The sequence below is a fragment of the Dama dama genome, chromosome 32 (genome assembly GCF_033118175.1).
Source record: "Dama dama isolate Ldn47 chromosome 32, ASM3311817v1, whole genome shotgun sequence".
Lineage (NCBI taxonomy): Eukaryota > Metazoa > Chordata > Mammalia > Artiodactyla > Cervidae > Dama > Dama dama.
The window spans coordinates 13,611,292-13,628,718 of record NC_083712.1 but is presented as its reverse complement, the minus strand read 5'-3'; the positions used below and the strand labels follow the sequence as shown (position 1 = coordinate 13,628,718).

At 47.3% G+C, this 17,427-nt stretch overlaps 2 protein-coding genes across 2 annotated transcripts; both read left to right on the top strand.

The window, feature by feature from the left end:
* On the top strand, window positions 1-883 carry LOC133050660 (beta-defensin 103A-like). Its single transcript, XM_061134959.1, has 2 exons — window positions 1-58; window positions 738-883. Exons 1-2 carry the CDS (start codon window positions 1-3, stop codon window positions 881-883), a joined length of 204 nt encoding a protein of 67 aa, XP_060990942.1.
* Window positions 884-15,867: 14,984 nt separating this feature from the next.
* LOC133050572 (beta-defensin 103A-like) lies at window positions 15,868-17,027 on the top strand. The gene is made up of 2 exons (XM_061134816.1): window positions 15,868-15,997; window positions 16,682-17,027. Exons 1-2 carry the CDS (start codon window positions 15,940-15,942, stop codon window positions 16,825-16,827), a joined length of 204 nt encoding a protein of 67 aa, XP_060990799.1. The 5' UTR covers window positions 15,868-15,939; the 3' UTR covers window positions 16,828-17,027.
* Window positions 17,028-17,427: the final 400 nt, after the last annotated feature.

The following is a 17,427-nucleotide window of genomic DNA, read 5'->3' as shown; positions in this document are numbered from 1 at the left end:
ATGAGGGTCTACTACCTTCTCTTTGCATTGCTCTTCTTGTTCTTGCTGCCTGTTCCAGGTAAGAAGCGCTGGGAAATGACAGGGCTGAATGGATTGAGAATTTGTTAGTCAGAGTCAGCCCTCTCCATTCATTTGGGAATTTTAGATAAGAGAGATTTATTGCTTGGGAACTAGACATTACCAGTTTTTCTTTTTTTTTTTCTTCACAGAGAGCATCAAGAAACTCAAAGTAGGCTCTCCATCCCTTCTGAATCACTCTGAAGAGACTAATCAGCTCACGAACCATCCCTCCATGGGAGGACTGTTATACCTGTTCATGAGACAGGAAGAAAGTGATGTAAATCTTTATTTATTTATTTTATAAATCTTAATACTGACAGGAGAAAAGGAACTTAATCTGAGGACAGAAGCACAGGTTCCCTTTTATTAGCTTACAGTCGGAGGTACAGTCTTTAGGCCTCTAAAGGACTTGGGGGACCATCGTGGCCCCTGCCTCCCAGGTGTCAGTTCACAAGGGGGCTGCCATGGTCACACCACTTTCTCAGCTGAGCTGAACCCACAGAATCATTGTTAGTAGCTAGCCCCACCATCTTCTTTACTCCAGATGGTAGAGAAAGAGGAAAAAGACATACAAGAACAGAAAATGGCAACAGATAACTTATTAGAGAGATTTCAAAGCCTTGGACTTCACCTCGGCCTTCCTAAAACCTTCCATGTGCTCCGTTTCTTCACCACAGGCAATGGCGGAATCATAAGCGGGTTACAAAGGTATTACTGCAGGAGAAGAAGCGGGCAGTGTGCTCTGATTGGCTGCCTTCCAAATGAGGAGCAGATAGGCTGCTGTTCCCTGAGTGGCCGAATATGCTGCCGGAAGAAGGAATGAAAAATCCAGAAACAGGAGGAGAAAGTTGCATAGTGTGAAAATGCCTCCTTGAAGACTCCAGAAGCCAAATCAAAGACTTTTTACAAAATTTAGAGCTTGATTATTGTCATGATTATTTTTTAACATTCTGTTTATTGTGCTGCTTGTTACCAAATAGGCAACTTAAAAAGTGTTAATGACTCCCCTTTAATTCAAATAAAGTAGAATCCCTAGAGGAAGCCACAAGAGGGTCTCAACTGATGTTCCAAAGATTGTCAGAATTTATTCCTCTTTCACAACTTATACCCCACAATGGCACTGGACCACTTGTTCTTTCTGAAACACTTCCTTTGCCTTCTGTCACTCATCTGAGCTGTGCAGTCTGTCCATCTGTCATAGCATCTCCCCAGCAAATCCATCTCTGAAGCTTCAGGGTATCCGTGAGGGTCTTCGCAGGTCCTTCTGAGCACTTTCCAGCTCAGAGACACGGGGACCCTGGCTCCTCCTCGACCTTGCCCTTAGCTTTCCTCTCACACTCTATAAAATCTCTCCTCCAGCTATGTCTCCAAACCCATCGCTCAGGGGCACCTCAAGTTTTACCTCCTTCTTAAAAACACATATTTGTTTCCCCAACAAATATGATCTTTCCTTTCAAAAGGGTTCTGATCTGAGTGCTTCTGTGTCCACAAGATTATTCAGGCAAATATACTGGAGTGGTTTGCCATGTCCTCCTTTCTGTGAGCTGAGGTACATTCCAAGGCCCTGTAACTATTCATGGTCTCTGGAGGTTGATACAGAATGATTCGAGCAAACGTGGTGGCAGGCCCATCACCCCCAACAAGAGCCCCCAGTCAAGGAACTGAGTTCTCAGGAAGAAAGGGCATGCACTCAAAGACAACAGTTTGGACCCCCACAATTCAGCATTAAAGAAAAAAAAGTACGTGATGGGACTGTATGCTGCCCTTCTACAGTACACAACTAGGAACCAGGCAAAACCTGTGAAACCACTGATTCAGACTCTGCCACAAGCAATGCAGGATCGTAATTGAGGAGAGCAGAAAACAGGTGAGGTGAGGGACTTCCCCGGCGGTCTGGGGCTGGGATTCTGTGCTTCCAATGCTGGGGGCCTGGGTCCACCCCTGGTCAGGGAACTAGATTCCCTGCAACTAGATTCTGCCTGCTGTGATTAAGGTCCAAGGCAGAAAAAATAATGAATCAACTAATTAAATTGTAAAAATATCTGTGCTCAGCCATTTAAAAAAAAGAAAAAACAACTGAAGTGAGACTTATGTCATCTCCAGCCTCTGCAGATTTCCAGGCCTAAAGCATAGGGAACAAGAACCCAAACAGGCCAACAATTCTTCTGAGTCGAAGAGAGTGGGGTCAAAGTTCAGAGAGTGCAGATATCTTCACTTCTGGACAGAAAACCAGCAACGGGCCTCAGGATCAGGGCTGTGTGCCTGTGTGCTAAGTCACTTCAGTTGTGTCCGACTCTTTGCCCTCTGTGGACTGTGGAGTTGCTGAAAGCATAGGGGAAAACTGTGCTTTTCATTCAATTCTAAAACTGCTCTAAAAAAATGAAGTCTATGATACTAGGTGCAATTTTGGTTCAGCCTTATGGAATAAACTGTGATGCTAAGATTCTAGACACTATCTTAAGGAAACAAATGATCATTTCAGTTAAAAAAGAAACAAAAAGCAAGAAAAGCAAGAATCAGATATTAATTATCTATTAAAAAAACCCACTTGAGATATCAAATATAAAGGCAAATGGATTAAAAATGAACGGATGGAAAGAGATATGCTGCTTCTGTTGTTTAGATGCTCAGTCATGTCCAACACTCTTGTGACCCCTATGGAATCATCCAGGCAAGGTTACTGCACTGGGTTGTCATGCCCTCCTCCAGGGAATCTCCCCCTCCCAGGGATCAAAACCATGTCTCTGCATCTCCTGCATCTCAGGCAGATTCTTCAGTGTTGAGACAACAGATATGCTGTGGAAACATTAATTTAAAGAAAACACAGGAGGCTCTATTGGTTAACTGACAGGCTTCCTGGTGGCCGAGATGGTAAAGAATCTGCCTGCCATGTGGGAGACCTGGGTGGGATTCCTGGTTTGGGAAGATGCCCTGGAGGAGGGCATGGCAACCCACTCCAATATTCTTCCCTGGAGAAGCCCCATGGACAGAGGAGCCTGGCAGGCTACAGTCTATGGGGTCACAAAGGGTCAGACACGACTGAGTGACTAAGCATGGGACACAATCAAGTACTTCTAGGACAAGGACAAGATATAGAGAGGGGTATTTATCCTAATGATAAATGTTTAATTCATCAAGAAAACATATGAATAGTGAATCAGAATGTACTTAACAAAGAAAGTTTAAAATTCTTAAAGAAAACTTATAGGAATAAGCAGAGAAACAGACAAATTAGCAATTACAAGTGGAATTTCCCTGGCCATCCAGTGGTTAGAATCCCTAGCTTTCAATGCAGGGGGCACAATTCCGTCCCTGGTGGAACTCTTATATCATATACAAAATTAAACACAAGATACATTAAAGGTTTACAAAAACCACAGAACTCCTAAAAGAAAGCATAGGAGAAAAATTCTTTGGCATGGGTCTCCACAAGGATGGTTTTGAGCTTGCCACCTAAACCACAAGCCACAAAAACAAAGCTAGAAGGTAAGATCCATCAAACTGAAAACTTCTGCACAGCAAAGGAAACAATGAACAAACTGAAAAGACGGTGTTCTTTTAGCGCTCCAGGGATCTCTGAGGCTGGAGGACATGGCAGGAGTGCTGGGGGCAAGAGAGTGGGGTGAGAGAGGATGGTCACATCCCAGGTCATGTCCGAGTCCCTGGGATGGCCACCAGGTGTGGGTACTTGGCTTCGCATAGGCAGGAATTCAAGAGCGAGTCACGGTGAAGTGAAAGAAGGTCAATGCAGGGAGGAAACACGCTACACAGAGAGCATTGGCCATCCTGGAAGGCAAGCCCAGCTCCAGGGTATGGGGCTGTCAGTGTTTATAGGGGGGGTCAATTCATAGGTTGATGAGTGGGCAGAGTATGCCAGCTATTTTCAGGAAAGAGTGGGGATTTCCAGGAACTGGGTCAGCACCCACTTTTTGACCTTTATGGTCAGCCTTGGAACTGTCATGGTGCCTCTGGGTGTGTCACCTAGCTGCCGTGTTACAAAGGGATTTAAAAATATATATTTTCTTCAAGTCTCACTTGCGGTATGCAGGATGTTCATCTCAGCACACTTCCTTACTTGCCCCACAGCATGTGGAGAAGGATATGGCAACCCACTCTACTATTCTTGCCTGGAAAATGCCATGGACGGAGGAGCCTGGTGGGCCAGGGTCCATGGGGTCACAAAGAGTCTGAAACGACTGAGCGACCTCTTTTTCTTTCCTTTACGTGGAATCCTACTTCCCAGGCCAGGGACTGAACCCACATCCCCTGCTTTGCAAGGCAGAGTCTTAACAAGTGGCCCACCAGGGAAGTCCCTCTCATTCTTTTAAAGGTATGCCCCACCCACTTCCGGTCTCATCTGCACCAGATAGCTGGTCTTTCACAGCGCCATGGGAGCTCTCCCCTTACAGGAGAATGCCCTGGTGAGGTTCTCAGGTCGCTGTGCTGACTGCAGGCGGCAGGCAGGACCCTGTGAAGAGAGGCTGATTTTGCTCCAAGTTAACACCACTGCCACTTAGCAGGCTGTGGCCTTGGACACACCTTTTTGTTGGATTTGCAGCCAATTTTAATTGACTTTTTAAGTCAGTTTTGCCTGTGGCCTCACACATGGCTTTCTAGTCCTCAGGACCATCTTGTATAAAACTTGGGTCATACCTACCTGGCGGGTTTGTTTAGGGGAACTCAAAGTGGTAACTTGAATACAAGTGGCCAGCTACTGAGCAAGGCTCATTGCAAAATATAAGTGTGGGACAAGTTCAAAGAAAAAACTACTAAAAGTGTCAGTGGGGGAGCACAGCATTAGACCCAGCCCTGGTCCCTTTCTGAGGACAGGTGTCACCGGGGTGTGACCCACGTGACCATCAGAAGCCATGGCACCCACCCCATCCACAGGAGAAGGGAACTGGGAACAACGGCCTCTGCCCATTAACACCCAGGGCTCTGTGCTGACAACACCTCTGTTTGTGGAGTCATAGATTGAAGGGCTTTGCTCTTCAAAACCTTATCTGTAGGACTAGACACCCCTTCTTGCCTGAGGAAGTGATGCACTCTCCCGGAAAGACACTGCCTCAATTTCCTACTCACAGGTTAAAGGTTTGGAGACACAGCATTTATCTTCCCTTTAAAGAGTGAGACCCTGAGTTGCCTCTCAGCCCAGGCATGAAGCAACCATAATCCACATGGCCTTGTTTGGCTTTGAACCTGTGAAACCTAATACTCCATTTAGACTTTACTTACAATGAACCCTTCCCTCTATCTTATATTAAGTCATCTCTGGTTTCTGGTGAGCCACCCCATGGTTTCTTGGGTGTGTGACCTCCTTGCTGAAGCAACAGGACCCTTCCCTGATGGACAGAGATGCCCCTGGGCCTTATCTCCAGATTAACATCTTTGCAGAGCAGTCATCTTTAGATCTTGCCTAGGGAAAATAAGCCTTGCAATTGGAGAATTCCTACAAGGGCCATGTCCCAGTAGTGAGGAACTGGGGCAAGAAACTCTCTTGACACTCACCATGGCACCATGCAAGCCTTTTGGAAACTGCCTTCTGTGAAAACTCATGCCCGGTCTTACACATGAAACTGCATCATCTTCCTTAAAAGAAAAAAAAATCTGCTGTGCTGCAAACCATAGATCATTAAAACACACCAATTTTTATTTTGTTTATTTATGTAGGCTACACCAGGTCATTGTTGTGGCATGTGGGTTCTAGTTCCCTGACCTGCTATGCTTGGGAGTACAGTCTTACCCACTGGACTATCAAGGAAGTCCCGGAAAACAGCATTTCTAAAAATTATATTAAAAAACACTTTGAATTGGAGTATAGCTGACTAATCATGTTGTGATGGTTTCAGGTGGACAGCAAAGAGACTCAGCCATGCGTATATGTGTATCCATTCTCCCCCAAACTCCCTTCCCATCCAAGCTGTCACATAACATTAAGCAGAGTTCCCTGAAAAACAGCATTTTCAATGAAGAGCCACTGTAGACAACGATTTAGTCTCACTTCTTTCTTCAGTATAGCTTTAGAGCATGTATGTAAATTAACCCTGTAGCATAGATTTTGACTGCAAGGTCCATAAATAAACAGATACATATATATACCTTATGTATCAGTTCAGTTCAATCACTCAGTGGTGTCTGACTCTTTGCAACCTCATGAATCACAGCATGCCAGGCCTCCCTCTCCATCACCAACTCCCGGAGTTCACCCAAACTCATGTCATCAAGTTGGTGATGCCATCCAGCCATCTCATCCTCTGACGTCCCCTTCTCCTTCTGCCCCCAATCCCTCCCAGCATCAGGGTCTTTTCCAGTGAGTCAACTCTTTGCATGAGGTGGTCAAAGTATTGGAGTTTCAGCTTCAACATCAGTCCTTCAATGAACACACAGGACTGATCGCCTTTAGGATGGACTGGTTGGATCTGTATAGATAATGATATATATATAAGTAGATGGTGTCTACCTCTCTCAAATATCATGTAGAGCTAAAGCAGAAGGAATCATGATGAAGACAACTTATTTTCCATCAGAAAATTCCTATGCCTGGGAGCCAGCCAGGGACTCTATCTGTTCGAGACAACCTCCATGGCTTTGCTGAGCCTCAGATGTGAGATGCTGAGCCACAGTGGGGAACCTGAACAGGACTGAAGTTCTGAGGGCTCCTTCAGGACGGGGTCCACCCGGGGTACCCACATTTCTAAAGGGCTTGGAGTTCTACTCAGAGCTACATGGCAAGCTCCATCCTGAGCTTTAGCATTTCTGAAAAGCCGGGTCAGTGTCTCTCTAGCACTGAGATGGATGGATGTTACTAAGTGAGGGATGTTACTAAGTGAGGGCTGTTACTTAGTGATGGAGGTCCCTCTTAACCCAGTGAAAGGGTCCCCACTGCTGGACCTTCGTGATACTAGGCTGGGGAGTTGTGTTTAGTGGCAGTATCATCCTCCCACTCTGTCTCTGATGAAAGAAAACGGAGCATCCATCTGCCCATCACGTGTCCCACTGAGATTTTTTGAGACTGGCGTGTGATTGTCTTGCAGTGAATCAAGAAAAGTTTTTTTTCCCTCTTTCTTTTTTCCCTTTTGCATCTTTCTCCACTTTACCTGTTCCTAACCTACAGTCTGCACTGATAACCAAGTTTCTTCTTATCAGAAGACTAACTGATTATGCAAACTACATCTGGCACCTATTGCCCTCCTTTTCTGCAGGAGTCATATCTGCATCTGTTATCCTTTAATTTAGTCTAGCCACATCCTGATACTTAACTCTATCGCATCATAAACCTCCCCTTGTAGTTTAATTTCCCTTCCTTTGCTCTGTGTTACCTCATGTTAATGCTTTTCTTTACGGTACACTCTCTTTGGAAGCTACCCCCTAGTAGTTTGCTTTCCCACTTCTGTATTACAGGAAGAAAGTTGCCAGGAAATCCCCAAAGGACAATGGACCCAACCACCAGGACCAACTGCCAGACCCAAAAACCAGCTACCTCATTCTGGCCTTGACTGTTTCCAAACAGCCCTAAAAGAGAGCATTCAGGACCTCTACACCTTTTGTGGTGTATCTCCAACCCGTGACTGAGAGGGCCAATTGTATGATGCCCTCGATTCCCAACGGAGGGGAGACAGGCTCCTTGAGGCAAGAGCCTACTCTGTTCTCCCTTCTGCCAGCTTAAGAGTTAAAGCCATCTTTCCCTTTGCTCCAAACTCTGTCTCCACAAGTTTTATTCAGCTCCGGTGGGCAGAGAAAACCAAGACTTTGGCGGCGACTGTTGCTGCCAAGCCGTAACAGGCTAGCTGGCGTGGTGAGAGGGTTGGGACCACTGGGTCTCTTCCCACAGGGCCCCAGGGGCCAGAAAGAGGATGGCTGTCTCTGTGGATGCTGGGAGTCATCAAGTCTTGCCCAGGGAGTGAAATTGCCTCTGGACGAGTTAGTCCCTATTTGGGCCTGAAACAGCCTTTCAGGAAAACAGTGTATGTGTGAGTTGCTTAGTTGTGTCTGCCTCTCTGCAACCCCACAGACTGCAGCACACCAGGCCCCTCTGTCCATGGGACTCTCCAGGCAAGAACACTGGAGTTGGTTGTCATTTCCTCCCCAAAAGAACTAGAGAAATAAAGAAAGTGAAGTCGCTCAGTCGTGTCCGACTCTCTGCGACCCCATGGACTGTAGCCCACCAGGCTTATCCATCCTTGGAATTTTCCAGCAAGAGGACTGGAGTGGGTTGCCATGTGCTTCTGAACAGGAAAACAGTGGGCAGATTCAAAGCCCCGGAGGGGTGAGGGTGGGGCTGGGGAACGGGTAAGCCAAGGTTGAGCAAGAAGTCTGTGCCCCTGCCAGGGGAGACAGGCCCCTGGGCCTTGCCACACCCTTGCCCAACAGCTGAACTGACTTCCAGGGAGAAGCATCTGGTCAAAAGGGCAGCAGGAAAGCTTTTTCTGGGGTTTTCAACAGCCTCATTAGCATAAGAGAGACTGACCCTGCTCTGTGCTATAAAGGCCACTCCCAGGACACACAGAAAGAGACTCAGTTAACCAATTCATAAGAACCAAATCCACAGCCAGCGCGGAATTCCTCCCGGAACCTGGGACCTTTATAAAGCGGCAAGCACAGCCTCTTCTCCAACGTCAGCCCCAGAGCTCCGGCCGCCAGCATGAGGCTCCATCACCTGCTCCTCGCGCTCCTCTTCCTGGTCCTGTCTGCTGGGTCAGGTGAGCTCCTGGGAGCCCCGGGGGAGCCGCGGGCTCTCTCTCCTGTTTCTACCTCCTTCTGTCCTGCTACCCTCATCTACACAGGGTCAACTAAACCCACCGTGTGTGATGCTTCTGAGAAGACAGCGCTGAGTCCTTACTAGAGGGAGGGGTCTGGGAACCGCCCTGCAAAGTTCCTGGCTGTTTCTAAGCCACTCTAGTGAGTCAAAGCTTCTGAGCCAGTCTCCTCATTGGTTTCATGCGGAGGAAACAGAAGGTGCCTCTGTTAAGGGACTCTCCTTTTTATCTTTTTCATAAAAGCAAGAAATCTGATTTTGTCCCATGACAGAAGCACAGAATGTGGCTTTATAAAGCTTTCTACTTGAAGGGCGGCAGCTCTGGGCAACCAGAGAAGTCCAGAGGAGAGTCAGGCCGAGCCTGGGCTTTGGGAGCTGCTCTTGGGACAATCGATGCTGAGTCTCCTCAGCAGGAAGGTCCTCCAGGACACGTCGCTGATGATGCGACCCTCACTCCTCAGATGGGAGACAGCACATCCAAAGCAGTGGGCAGGATCGGATGTCTAATTTTCATCTTATCCTTGGTATTTCCAGAAATGGGATGAAAATATGTAGGAAGAAAGGAAGGAGGGAAGGAGGGAGAGAGAGGTTCCAGAGACTGAGACCTGACATCTGATTAGATGTCAAAACGAAGTTGAAAAGCCCTTGTCATCAGTGTTGTTTTTGACTGTAACCCAACTCTTACACAGTGGCAGGGAGAGAGGCCAGGGGTGCAAGGATGATGGCTACTTAGTGCCCAGAGCCCGGGTTCAATCCCTATTGGGGGAACTAGAGGGACCAGAGGTGCCTTGTGGTCAGGAGGAAAAAGGCGTGTGACGGAGATTGAAAGGCTGCTGGTCAGGAGGAAACCACAACGGGAGGAGGAAGGCTGTGAGGGAAGCTGGAAAACCGCTGGTCAGGAAGAAACCACAAAGGGAGGAGCAAGGCTGTGAGGGAAGCGGGAAGGCGGCCGGTCAGAAGGAAACCACAAAGGGAGGAGGAGATCCTGTGAGGAAGGCTGGAAGGCCGCTGGTCAGGAGGAAACCACAAAGGGATGAGGAGAGCCTGTGAGGAAAGCAGATAGGCCGTTGGTCAGGAAGAAACCACATAGGGATGAGGAGAGCCTATGAGGAAAGCGGGAAGGCCACTGATCCGGAGGAAACCACAAAGGAAGGAGGAGAGGGGCTGACTCCCTCCAGCACTGAGAGCTCTGAGTCAGTAGAGACCATGATACAAAACTGTTTTTTTCGAACCATTATCAGTTTCAGTTGTAAGTTACATTGAGAGTAAGTTCTCTTTAAAAAGTTCTTACGCTTTCAGCTGCATCTTTTCCTCCTATCTCAGCTCCACTTCTTGACTGACTCCTTGTGTTGGGAAACTAAACAGTGAAAATAGACGCCCGAGGGCCTCTTCTGACTCCTGGCCAGAAGGTAGATGTAGCAGAGCTTCCTGGTCTTTGCCCTCGTGGTAGAGCTGACCCCGCACACCACTGCCCTCCTAATGCCCCAGTCCCTCAGCCTCTGCTTCTGGAAATGTGAGGGTCCACCGGAGCCCGGGCAGGGTCAGCATCTGCCTGGAAACTGGTCAATGGTGTCCTGGACTCACATCCTCCTGTCACGAGGCCGTGTCCACATCTCAGCACAGAAAGCCCCAGGGCCTCGCTCAGAGGGCACACAGCTGCCCTTCTCGAGATGCCACTTTTCCTGCTGACACATTCTTTCCCTCTTCGTTCTCTTTTTAGGATTTACTCAAGGAATAAGAAGTGGTATAAGCTGCCGTTTGAATAGAGGCATCTGTGTGCCAAATGGGTGCCCTGGACGCTTGAGACAGATTGGCCTCTGTTTCTGGCCCCGAGTAAAATGCTGCAGGAGGGGATAAAAGAAGGCGAAGAGGTGGCCAGGACAGATGCGGAGTCAGAAACTGCACCCTTCGACAGAGCATCTAAAATTGAAACCAGAATAAATTTTGTTCAAAATTAAAGAATTGCCCACTGGTCACTGAGGTGGTTGTGTGATGTCTGATCCCAGGTGAATTCCCAAATCCCTGATGATGCTCTCTGAGCTCCTTACGGGAACCAGGGGGTATCGTGGTGGGTGCTTTGATCCCCCTGTTCTTGGGGGCCTGACCTTCCCCAGCCCCTCTGTCTGATGTCCTTCCTGCTTCGCGGGCCAGGGCACCCTGGCCTGCCCCTCGTCTCCCCTCAAACATGCACCCCAAGGGTCCAGAATCACCAGAACACCAATCTGGTAGGAAGCCCCCAACCCCTGCTCAGGAGGAAACCCCCTCCTCTGTCCCCCTGCAGCCCTCACTTCCGTTTGGTTTATGCTTCTTACCCCTGCTTGTGCACACGTGGATACACTTCTGGTTCCCATTTGGACAGTAAGGTCTCTATAGGCACGGACTTGTCCTATTCTTGTATGTGCCGGGCATTGAGCCGAGACATAGCTTCACAAATTGTCATCAGTTGAATGACAGAGTTGACATGGACAAAGCATGTCTCTCTGTGTGGACATGATAGGATGCAACTAAATGTGATGGAAAAACAAGTCCTGTGGAAGCACAATTCAGTGAGGACAACATAGCACGAACTCAGAGCCCGCCAGGGCAGGGTGAGCACGCGGAACTCAGCCTGCCTGCAGTTTCTTCAGAGGGTTTCCCAGTTAAACCACGAGCCTGGCTGGTGCATGCGGTGTGTGTGAGCAGCTCTCTGGTGTTCACACTAACTCTTCCCTCAGTGCAAGCTGAGGTCACCAAGGGGATGGTGTTAGGAGACAGGGCCTTTGGGAGGTGATTTGGTCATGAGGGTGGGACCCTCAAGGGTGGAATGAGGGCCTTTATGAAAGAGACCCCAGAGAGATCGCTCACCCTTGTGCCCTCTGAGGGCACAGGGAGAACACCACCGTCCACCAGCCACTTGCTCTGTCTTGATCCTGGAGCTCCCAGCCTCCAAATCTGAGAAGTAGAGTCTGTTGTTAATCAGCCACTATTACAATACCACATGTAAAATAGATAGCCAGCAGGAACTAGTTGTATCACTCAGGGAACTCTGACGGGGGCTCTGTGACCAGCAGAAAGGGTGGGATGGGGAAGGAGATGGGATGAAATTTCGGGAGGGAGGGGACATGGGTGAACCCTTGGATGATACTTGTTGATGTATGACAGAGAACCTTGAAATTCTGTAAAGCAATCATCCTTCAATTAAAAAATACAGTGCAAAAAAAGAGCCACCTAGCCTTTGGTGTTTCTGTTTTAGTAGCCTGAAAGAGCAGACACATGACAAGTGAGAATTCCAGCACAGGTGGAATTAAGGTACCTAATCATTGAGCCTTAAGATAGGGAAATGACGTGGATTATCAGGCTGTGCCCAATGCCATCTCCTTCCGAGGAGCCTTAGACATGGAGGAAGGATGAAGCTCAGTGTCAGAGAGATAAGGGCTGAGAGACTAAACCAGCCCCGTCTGGCACTGACATGGAGGGGGGCCATAAGCCAAGGACAGCAGGCAGTTACTGAGCATGAAAAGGATGGAAGCTTCCAGAAGGAACAGCGTCCTGCTGACACCATGATTTGAAGCCACCGAGACCCATTTGGGACTTTGGATCCTCAGAACTACAATAACAAGTATGTGTTGCTTTAAGCAACTTAGCTGGTGGCAATTTGCTAAGCTGCAACAGGAAATCAATACAGCAATCGCTTAAAATCATGCCTTGAGCCTAAAATGAGGAGTTCAAAAGAGACAAACCTGTGTGTGTTTAATGGAGGAAAAAAACGGCTGTCAACGTTTTGCTCAGCTTTATATTTCTTTTTTCACAGAAATGCCCATGGTTCATCTGCCAAAGTTTTTCATCTCCAAGTTTATATTTGGGACTCAGTCTTACACCTCATGTATCTTATATCCCTTTTATCCTTTATTTTTAAGTTTCTATCATGGAAATTTTATCTGATATTTAGTGTGGTTAGGTAGTACTGTTTATGAAACTTTTATCATATTCCTTATTGGGATTTCAATTTTCAATTTTTGCTTAACTTTTAAAGTTATATTCTAAATGTATCTGCTGATGTTTTATTGCCATAACATTTCTGAGTGTCTTGTTGCACTCTTGCGTGGGAGGAATGCTCTTCTCATTTCAGCACCAAGAAGAGGATGGCTTTTCTATGAGACTCATGAACCAAACAGGTTCCTGCTCTGGTTCATAGCCAACCTTTCCACCTGAGTCCCTGATCTCATTTCTCTTGCTTACTTGTGGGTGAGGCCCAAATCAGCTCCACCTCTTGCCTCCATCTACTCAATCTATGGCAAATGCAATTGTACCCCACTCCAGTCCTCTTGCCTGGAAAATCCCATGGACAGAGGAGCATGGTAGGCTGGAGTCTGTGGGGTCCCTAGGAGTCAGACATGACTGACCACTTCACCTTCAATTTTCACTTTCATGCACAGGAGAAGGACATGGTAACCCACTCCAGTGTTCTTGCCTGAGGAATCCCAGGGACGGGGGAGCCTGGTGGGCTGCCGCCTATGCGTCGCACAGAGTCAGACTCGACTGAAGTGACTTAGCAGCAGTAGCACTGCATCTATAAAAACTAACAGCAGGGATTGACCCGGCGTCCAGTGGTTAAAGACTTCATGCTGCCAATGCAGGGGGCTGGATTCCATCCCTGGTTGTGGAACTAAGACTCCACATGCTAAGGAAGAGGCCAAAAGTTCCAAAACAGACAAACAAAAACCACCCCGCAAAAGCCAGTGTTAAAAAAAAAAATCCTAAAAGCAGGAAACAGTTCTTCATTGACATGATAGCAATCATGAGCTCGGTCTGCTTTGCACTTAGTTTTTCAGCAAAACTCTTCAGAAGGAGTGTCTGCAGCCCCCACTTCCTCTCATCACTCTCAGGGGGATTGATACCATCAAGTCTGGCTGGTCCCAGCCCTCTCCCCCAGGATGACTCCTGCCAACAGGGATCACGAGGCATCCTGTGTGACCTCACTCAGCCCTTCCTCTGCCCTTTGTTGACCTGGCCCCTCACTGTGTGGCAATGGACAGGGGCTCTCGGCTGTCTCTGCCTGAGTGGACGGGCCGCAGTCCACCCGAGAAGGGCGGAGAAGCCAACTGTAAGGTAAGTTGTCAGGAGAGAGAGAGAGACATCAGTGGCTGACGAAGGGGTGGGAATAGCTGCATAACATTTAGGGAGTCAGTGTAAAGGATCGCTCTCAGTAGAAGAGTACCAGAGAGAAATGTGACCCAATGCTTTTTAGTTTATGCTTTCTTTTCTATTATTATGAAAGTACTGTTGCTGGGGCCAAGGAAATAAAACCCTCACAGCTATTCTGTAGAATTAGACTTATTGAAACAGCTTACTGCAAACACTCATTCTATTTTTGGGTTGATGTCACTAAAATAAAATAGATCTCTACTTAGTGAAAGATTCAAATGCTGATCAAAAGATTAAAAGTGAAAACATTTTATTGCTAAGTTGCCTCAGGACAGAGCGAAAAATCTCAGAACATACATCATGTAAGATGGAGGAGAGGCAGGTGAGTGAAGGCTAGAGACCATGATGTATTATGAGAAGCCTTTCCCTGTTATGTTGGGAATGGGTGAGTGGGTGCTTGTGCTCGGGAACACTTTGGGAGAAAGCAACTTAATGGGCTCTCTCCAACCCTCAAAACTCTAAGGATTTTGCCCCAGCCTTCCTTCCTTTTCTCCTTCCCTCCTTCTCTCCCTGATTCCCTCCATTCATCCATTTATTCATTCACCCATAGGTTGACTTTTCCATGCTAGGACCTCTTTACTGAGACACCAAAACTTTTAATGTCTTCTCCCAAATGTATTCCTCAAGCACTATTTACGGGATAAATGTTTTTAGCCCTGTTTTACAGCTGGATTTAGAAATAACGTAATTTCTTCAAAGCCATGCAGATTGTGTGTAGGGAGGACTTTAACTCAAGCCCAAGTGGGTTTGATTCCAAAGACCACGTTTTTATTAAATATTCAACAATCCCAAAAATAAATTTACTTACTGAATTACATAAACAACACATTTATAGATTTGTTTATATATTTATATATATAAATTTATATATTTGTTTATATATAAACAACAAATACTTTAGCTTGAGTGTGATCTCTCCATCACTTGGGACATACTTATCCTACCAGATTGTTTGTTGATCGCCTGAAATCCAAGCTAAACTGGGGGTCCTGCATTTTCCCTGCAGACCTCCTCAGGGGACAGCATGCTCCAGGTTGTGCTGTGGTGACAGCGCCTCCAGATCTTAGCGTCTCAAAGGAGCCAAAGTTGATTCTTGCTCAAATGACGCCAACCTGTGAGGGCCCAGGTGCTCTGATCAGACCCCATCCCTGAGGAGCAGCCACCACCATGGGCGCTGCTGGTCCTGTTGTCGAGGAAGACGCTCTCAGGACTCTCATGCTGGCAATTAAGGGCTCCAGCCCTGAAGGGAAATGTCAGACACCTTCCTGACTCACAAGTTTGGTGGTTTTCAGACCACAGTAAAGAATAAGCTAGGTTTGACCTGTAATGCCGCACTCCATCACAGGCCAAGGACACAGGGCAGAGTTTCTGGAATGCAATCCACTTTCCCTCCCCTCCCGCACAACTTAAAAGCTGACTCCATTTCGGGCATATCCATGCAGGCTCAGGGTGTGGCCCAGCCCCAGTCTACACCTAGATTCTGAATACACCAGCCTTGGACTGGACTGATGGGGCTCAGGCTCGCCCAGGACTTTGGGAAGAAGCAAAAGCTTAGAAGACACAGTGGGCACAGGGGAGATCCCAGCTACATGCCCCAGGACTGCATCCAGGAGTGGGCAGGTCTTTCCCGTCTCAGACAGTCAGACCTGAGCCAGCCCCACACGAGCACCCAGAGCTCAGAGGCATCAGAACAGGCCTGTGCTCACATCAGGCTCTGAGTCTCCCTGAGGTTTGTAATTAACTCCTGGGGTGAATGGGCATGGTCTGCTTTGTAAGGGACCTTGGCATGAAGCGTCAGGAAATACGTCATATTGTCATCCCTGTAATATTACAGGAATTGCAGCTGCTGAATGCTTCTCCCTATGGCTGTGGACCTGGAGCCTTTATAAAGTGAGCGAGCAGACCGTCCTGTCCAGTCTCAGCTGGGAAGCCAGCCAGCCATGAGGGTCTACTACCTTCTCTTTGCGTTGCTCTTCTTGTTCTTGCTGCCTGTTCCAGGTAAGATGGGCTGGGAAATGACAGGGCTGAATGGATTGAGAATTTGTCAGTCAGAGTCAGCCCTCTCTATTCATTTGGGAATTTTAGATAAAGGAGATTTATTGCTTGGGAACTAGACATTACCAGTTTTTCTTTTTTTTTTTCTTGACAAAGATCATCTAGAACCTCAAAGTAGGCTGTCCATCCCTTCTGATTCACTCTTAAGAGACTAATCAGCTCACAAACCATCCCTCCATGGGAGGATTGTTATACCTGTTCATGAGACAGGAAGAAAGTGATGTAAATCTTTATTTATTTATTTATTTTATAAATCTTAATACCAACAGGAGAAAAGGAACTTAATCTGAGGACAGAAGCACAGGTTCCCTTTTATTAGCTTAGCAGTCGGAGGTACAGTCTTTAGGCCTCTAAAGGACTTGGGGGACCATCGTGGCCCCTGCCTCCCAGGTGTCAGTTCACAAAGGGGCTGCCACGGTCACTCCATTTTCTAGCTGAGCTGAACCCACAGAATCATTGTTAGTAGCAAGCCCCACCATCTTCTTTACTCCAGATGGTAAAGAAAGAGGAAAAAGACATACAAGAACAGAAAATGGCAACAGATAACTTATTAGAGAGATTTCAAAAACCTTGGACTTCACCTTGGCCTTCCTAAAATCTTCCGTGTGCTCCGTTTCTTCACCGCAGGCAATGGCGGAATCATAAGCGGGTTACAAAGGTATTATTGCAGAAGAAGAAGCGGCCAGTGTGCTCTGATCGGCTGCCTTCCAAACGAGGAACAGATAGGCCGCTGTTCCCTGAGTGGCCGAATATGCTGCCGGAAGAAGAAATGAAAAATCCAGGAGGAGAAAGTTGCATAGTGTGAAAATGCCTCCTTGAAGACTCCAGAAGTCAAATCAAAGACTTTTTACAAAATTTAGAAGCTTGATTATTGTCATGATAATTTTTTCACATTCTGTTTATTGTGCTGCTTGTCACCAAATAGGCAACTTAAGAAGTGTTAATGACTCCCCTTTAATTCAAATAAAGTATAATCCCTAGAGGAAGCCACAAGAGGCTCTCAACTGATGTTCCAAAGATTGTCAGATTTTATTCCTCTTTCACAATTTTCACCGCACAATGACACTGGACCACTTGTTCTTTCTGAAACACTTCCTTTGCCTTCTGTCACCCATCTGAGCTGTGCAGTCTGTCCATCCTTCAGAGCATCTCCCCACCAAATCCAACTCTGAAACCTCAGGGCATCCCTGAGGGTCTTCCCAGGTCCTTCTGAGCACTTTCCAGCTCAGAGACACGGGGACCATGGCTTCTCCTCAGCCTTGCCCTTAGCTTTCCTCTCACTCTTGCCTCTGTTCTGACTGACCTCAGGCCTGGATAAAATCTCTCCTCCAGCTATGTCTCCAAACCCATCTCTCAGGGGCACCTCAAGTTCT

Bases quoted from the DNA above. Each gene is read 5' to 3' on its own strand.
- LOC133050660 (XM_061134959.1), top strand. From the start codon at position 1: ATGAGGGTCTACTACCTTCTCTTTGCATTGCTCTTCTTGTTCTTGCTG. The intron at 59-737 runs GTAAGAAGCGCT...TCTTCACCACAG, and splicing joins GTTCTTGCTGCCTGTTCCAG to GCAATGGCGGAATCATAAGC.
- LOC133050572 (XM_061134816.1), top strand. From the start codon at position 15,940: ATGAGGGTCTACTACCTTCTCTTTGCGTTGCTCTTCTTGTTCTTGCTG. The intron at 15,998-16,681 runs GTAAGATGGGCT...TCTTCACCGCAG, and splicing joins GTTCTTGCTGCCTGTTCCAG to GCAATGGCGGAATCATAAGC.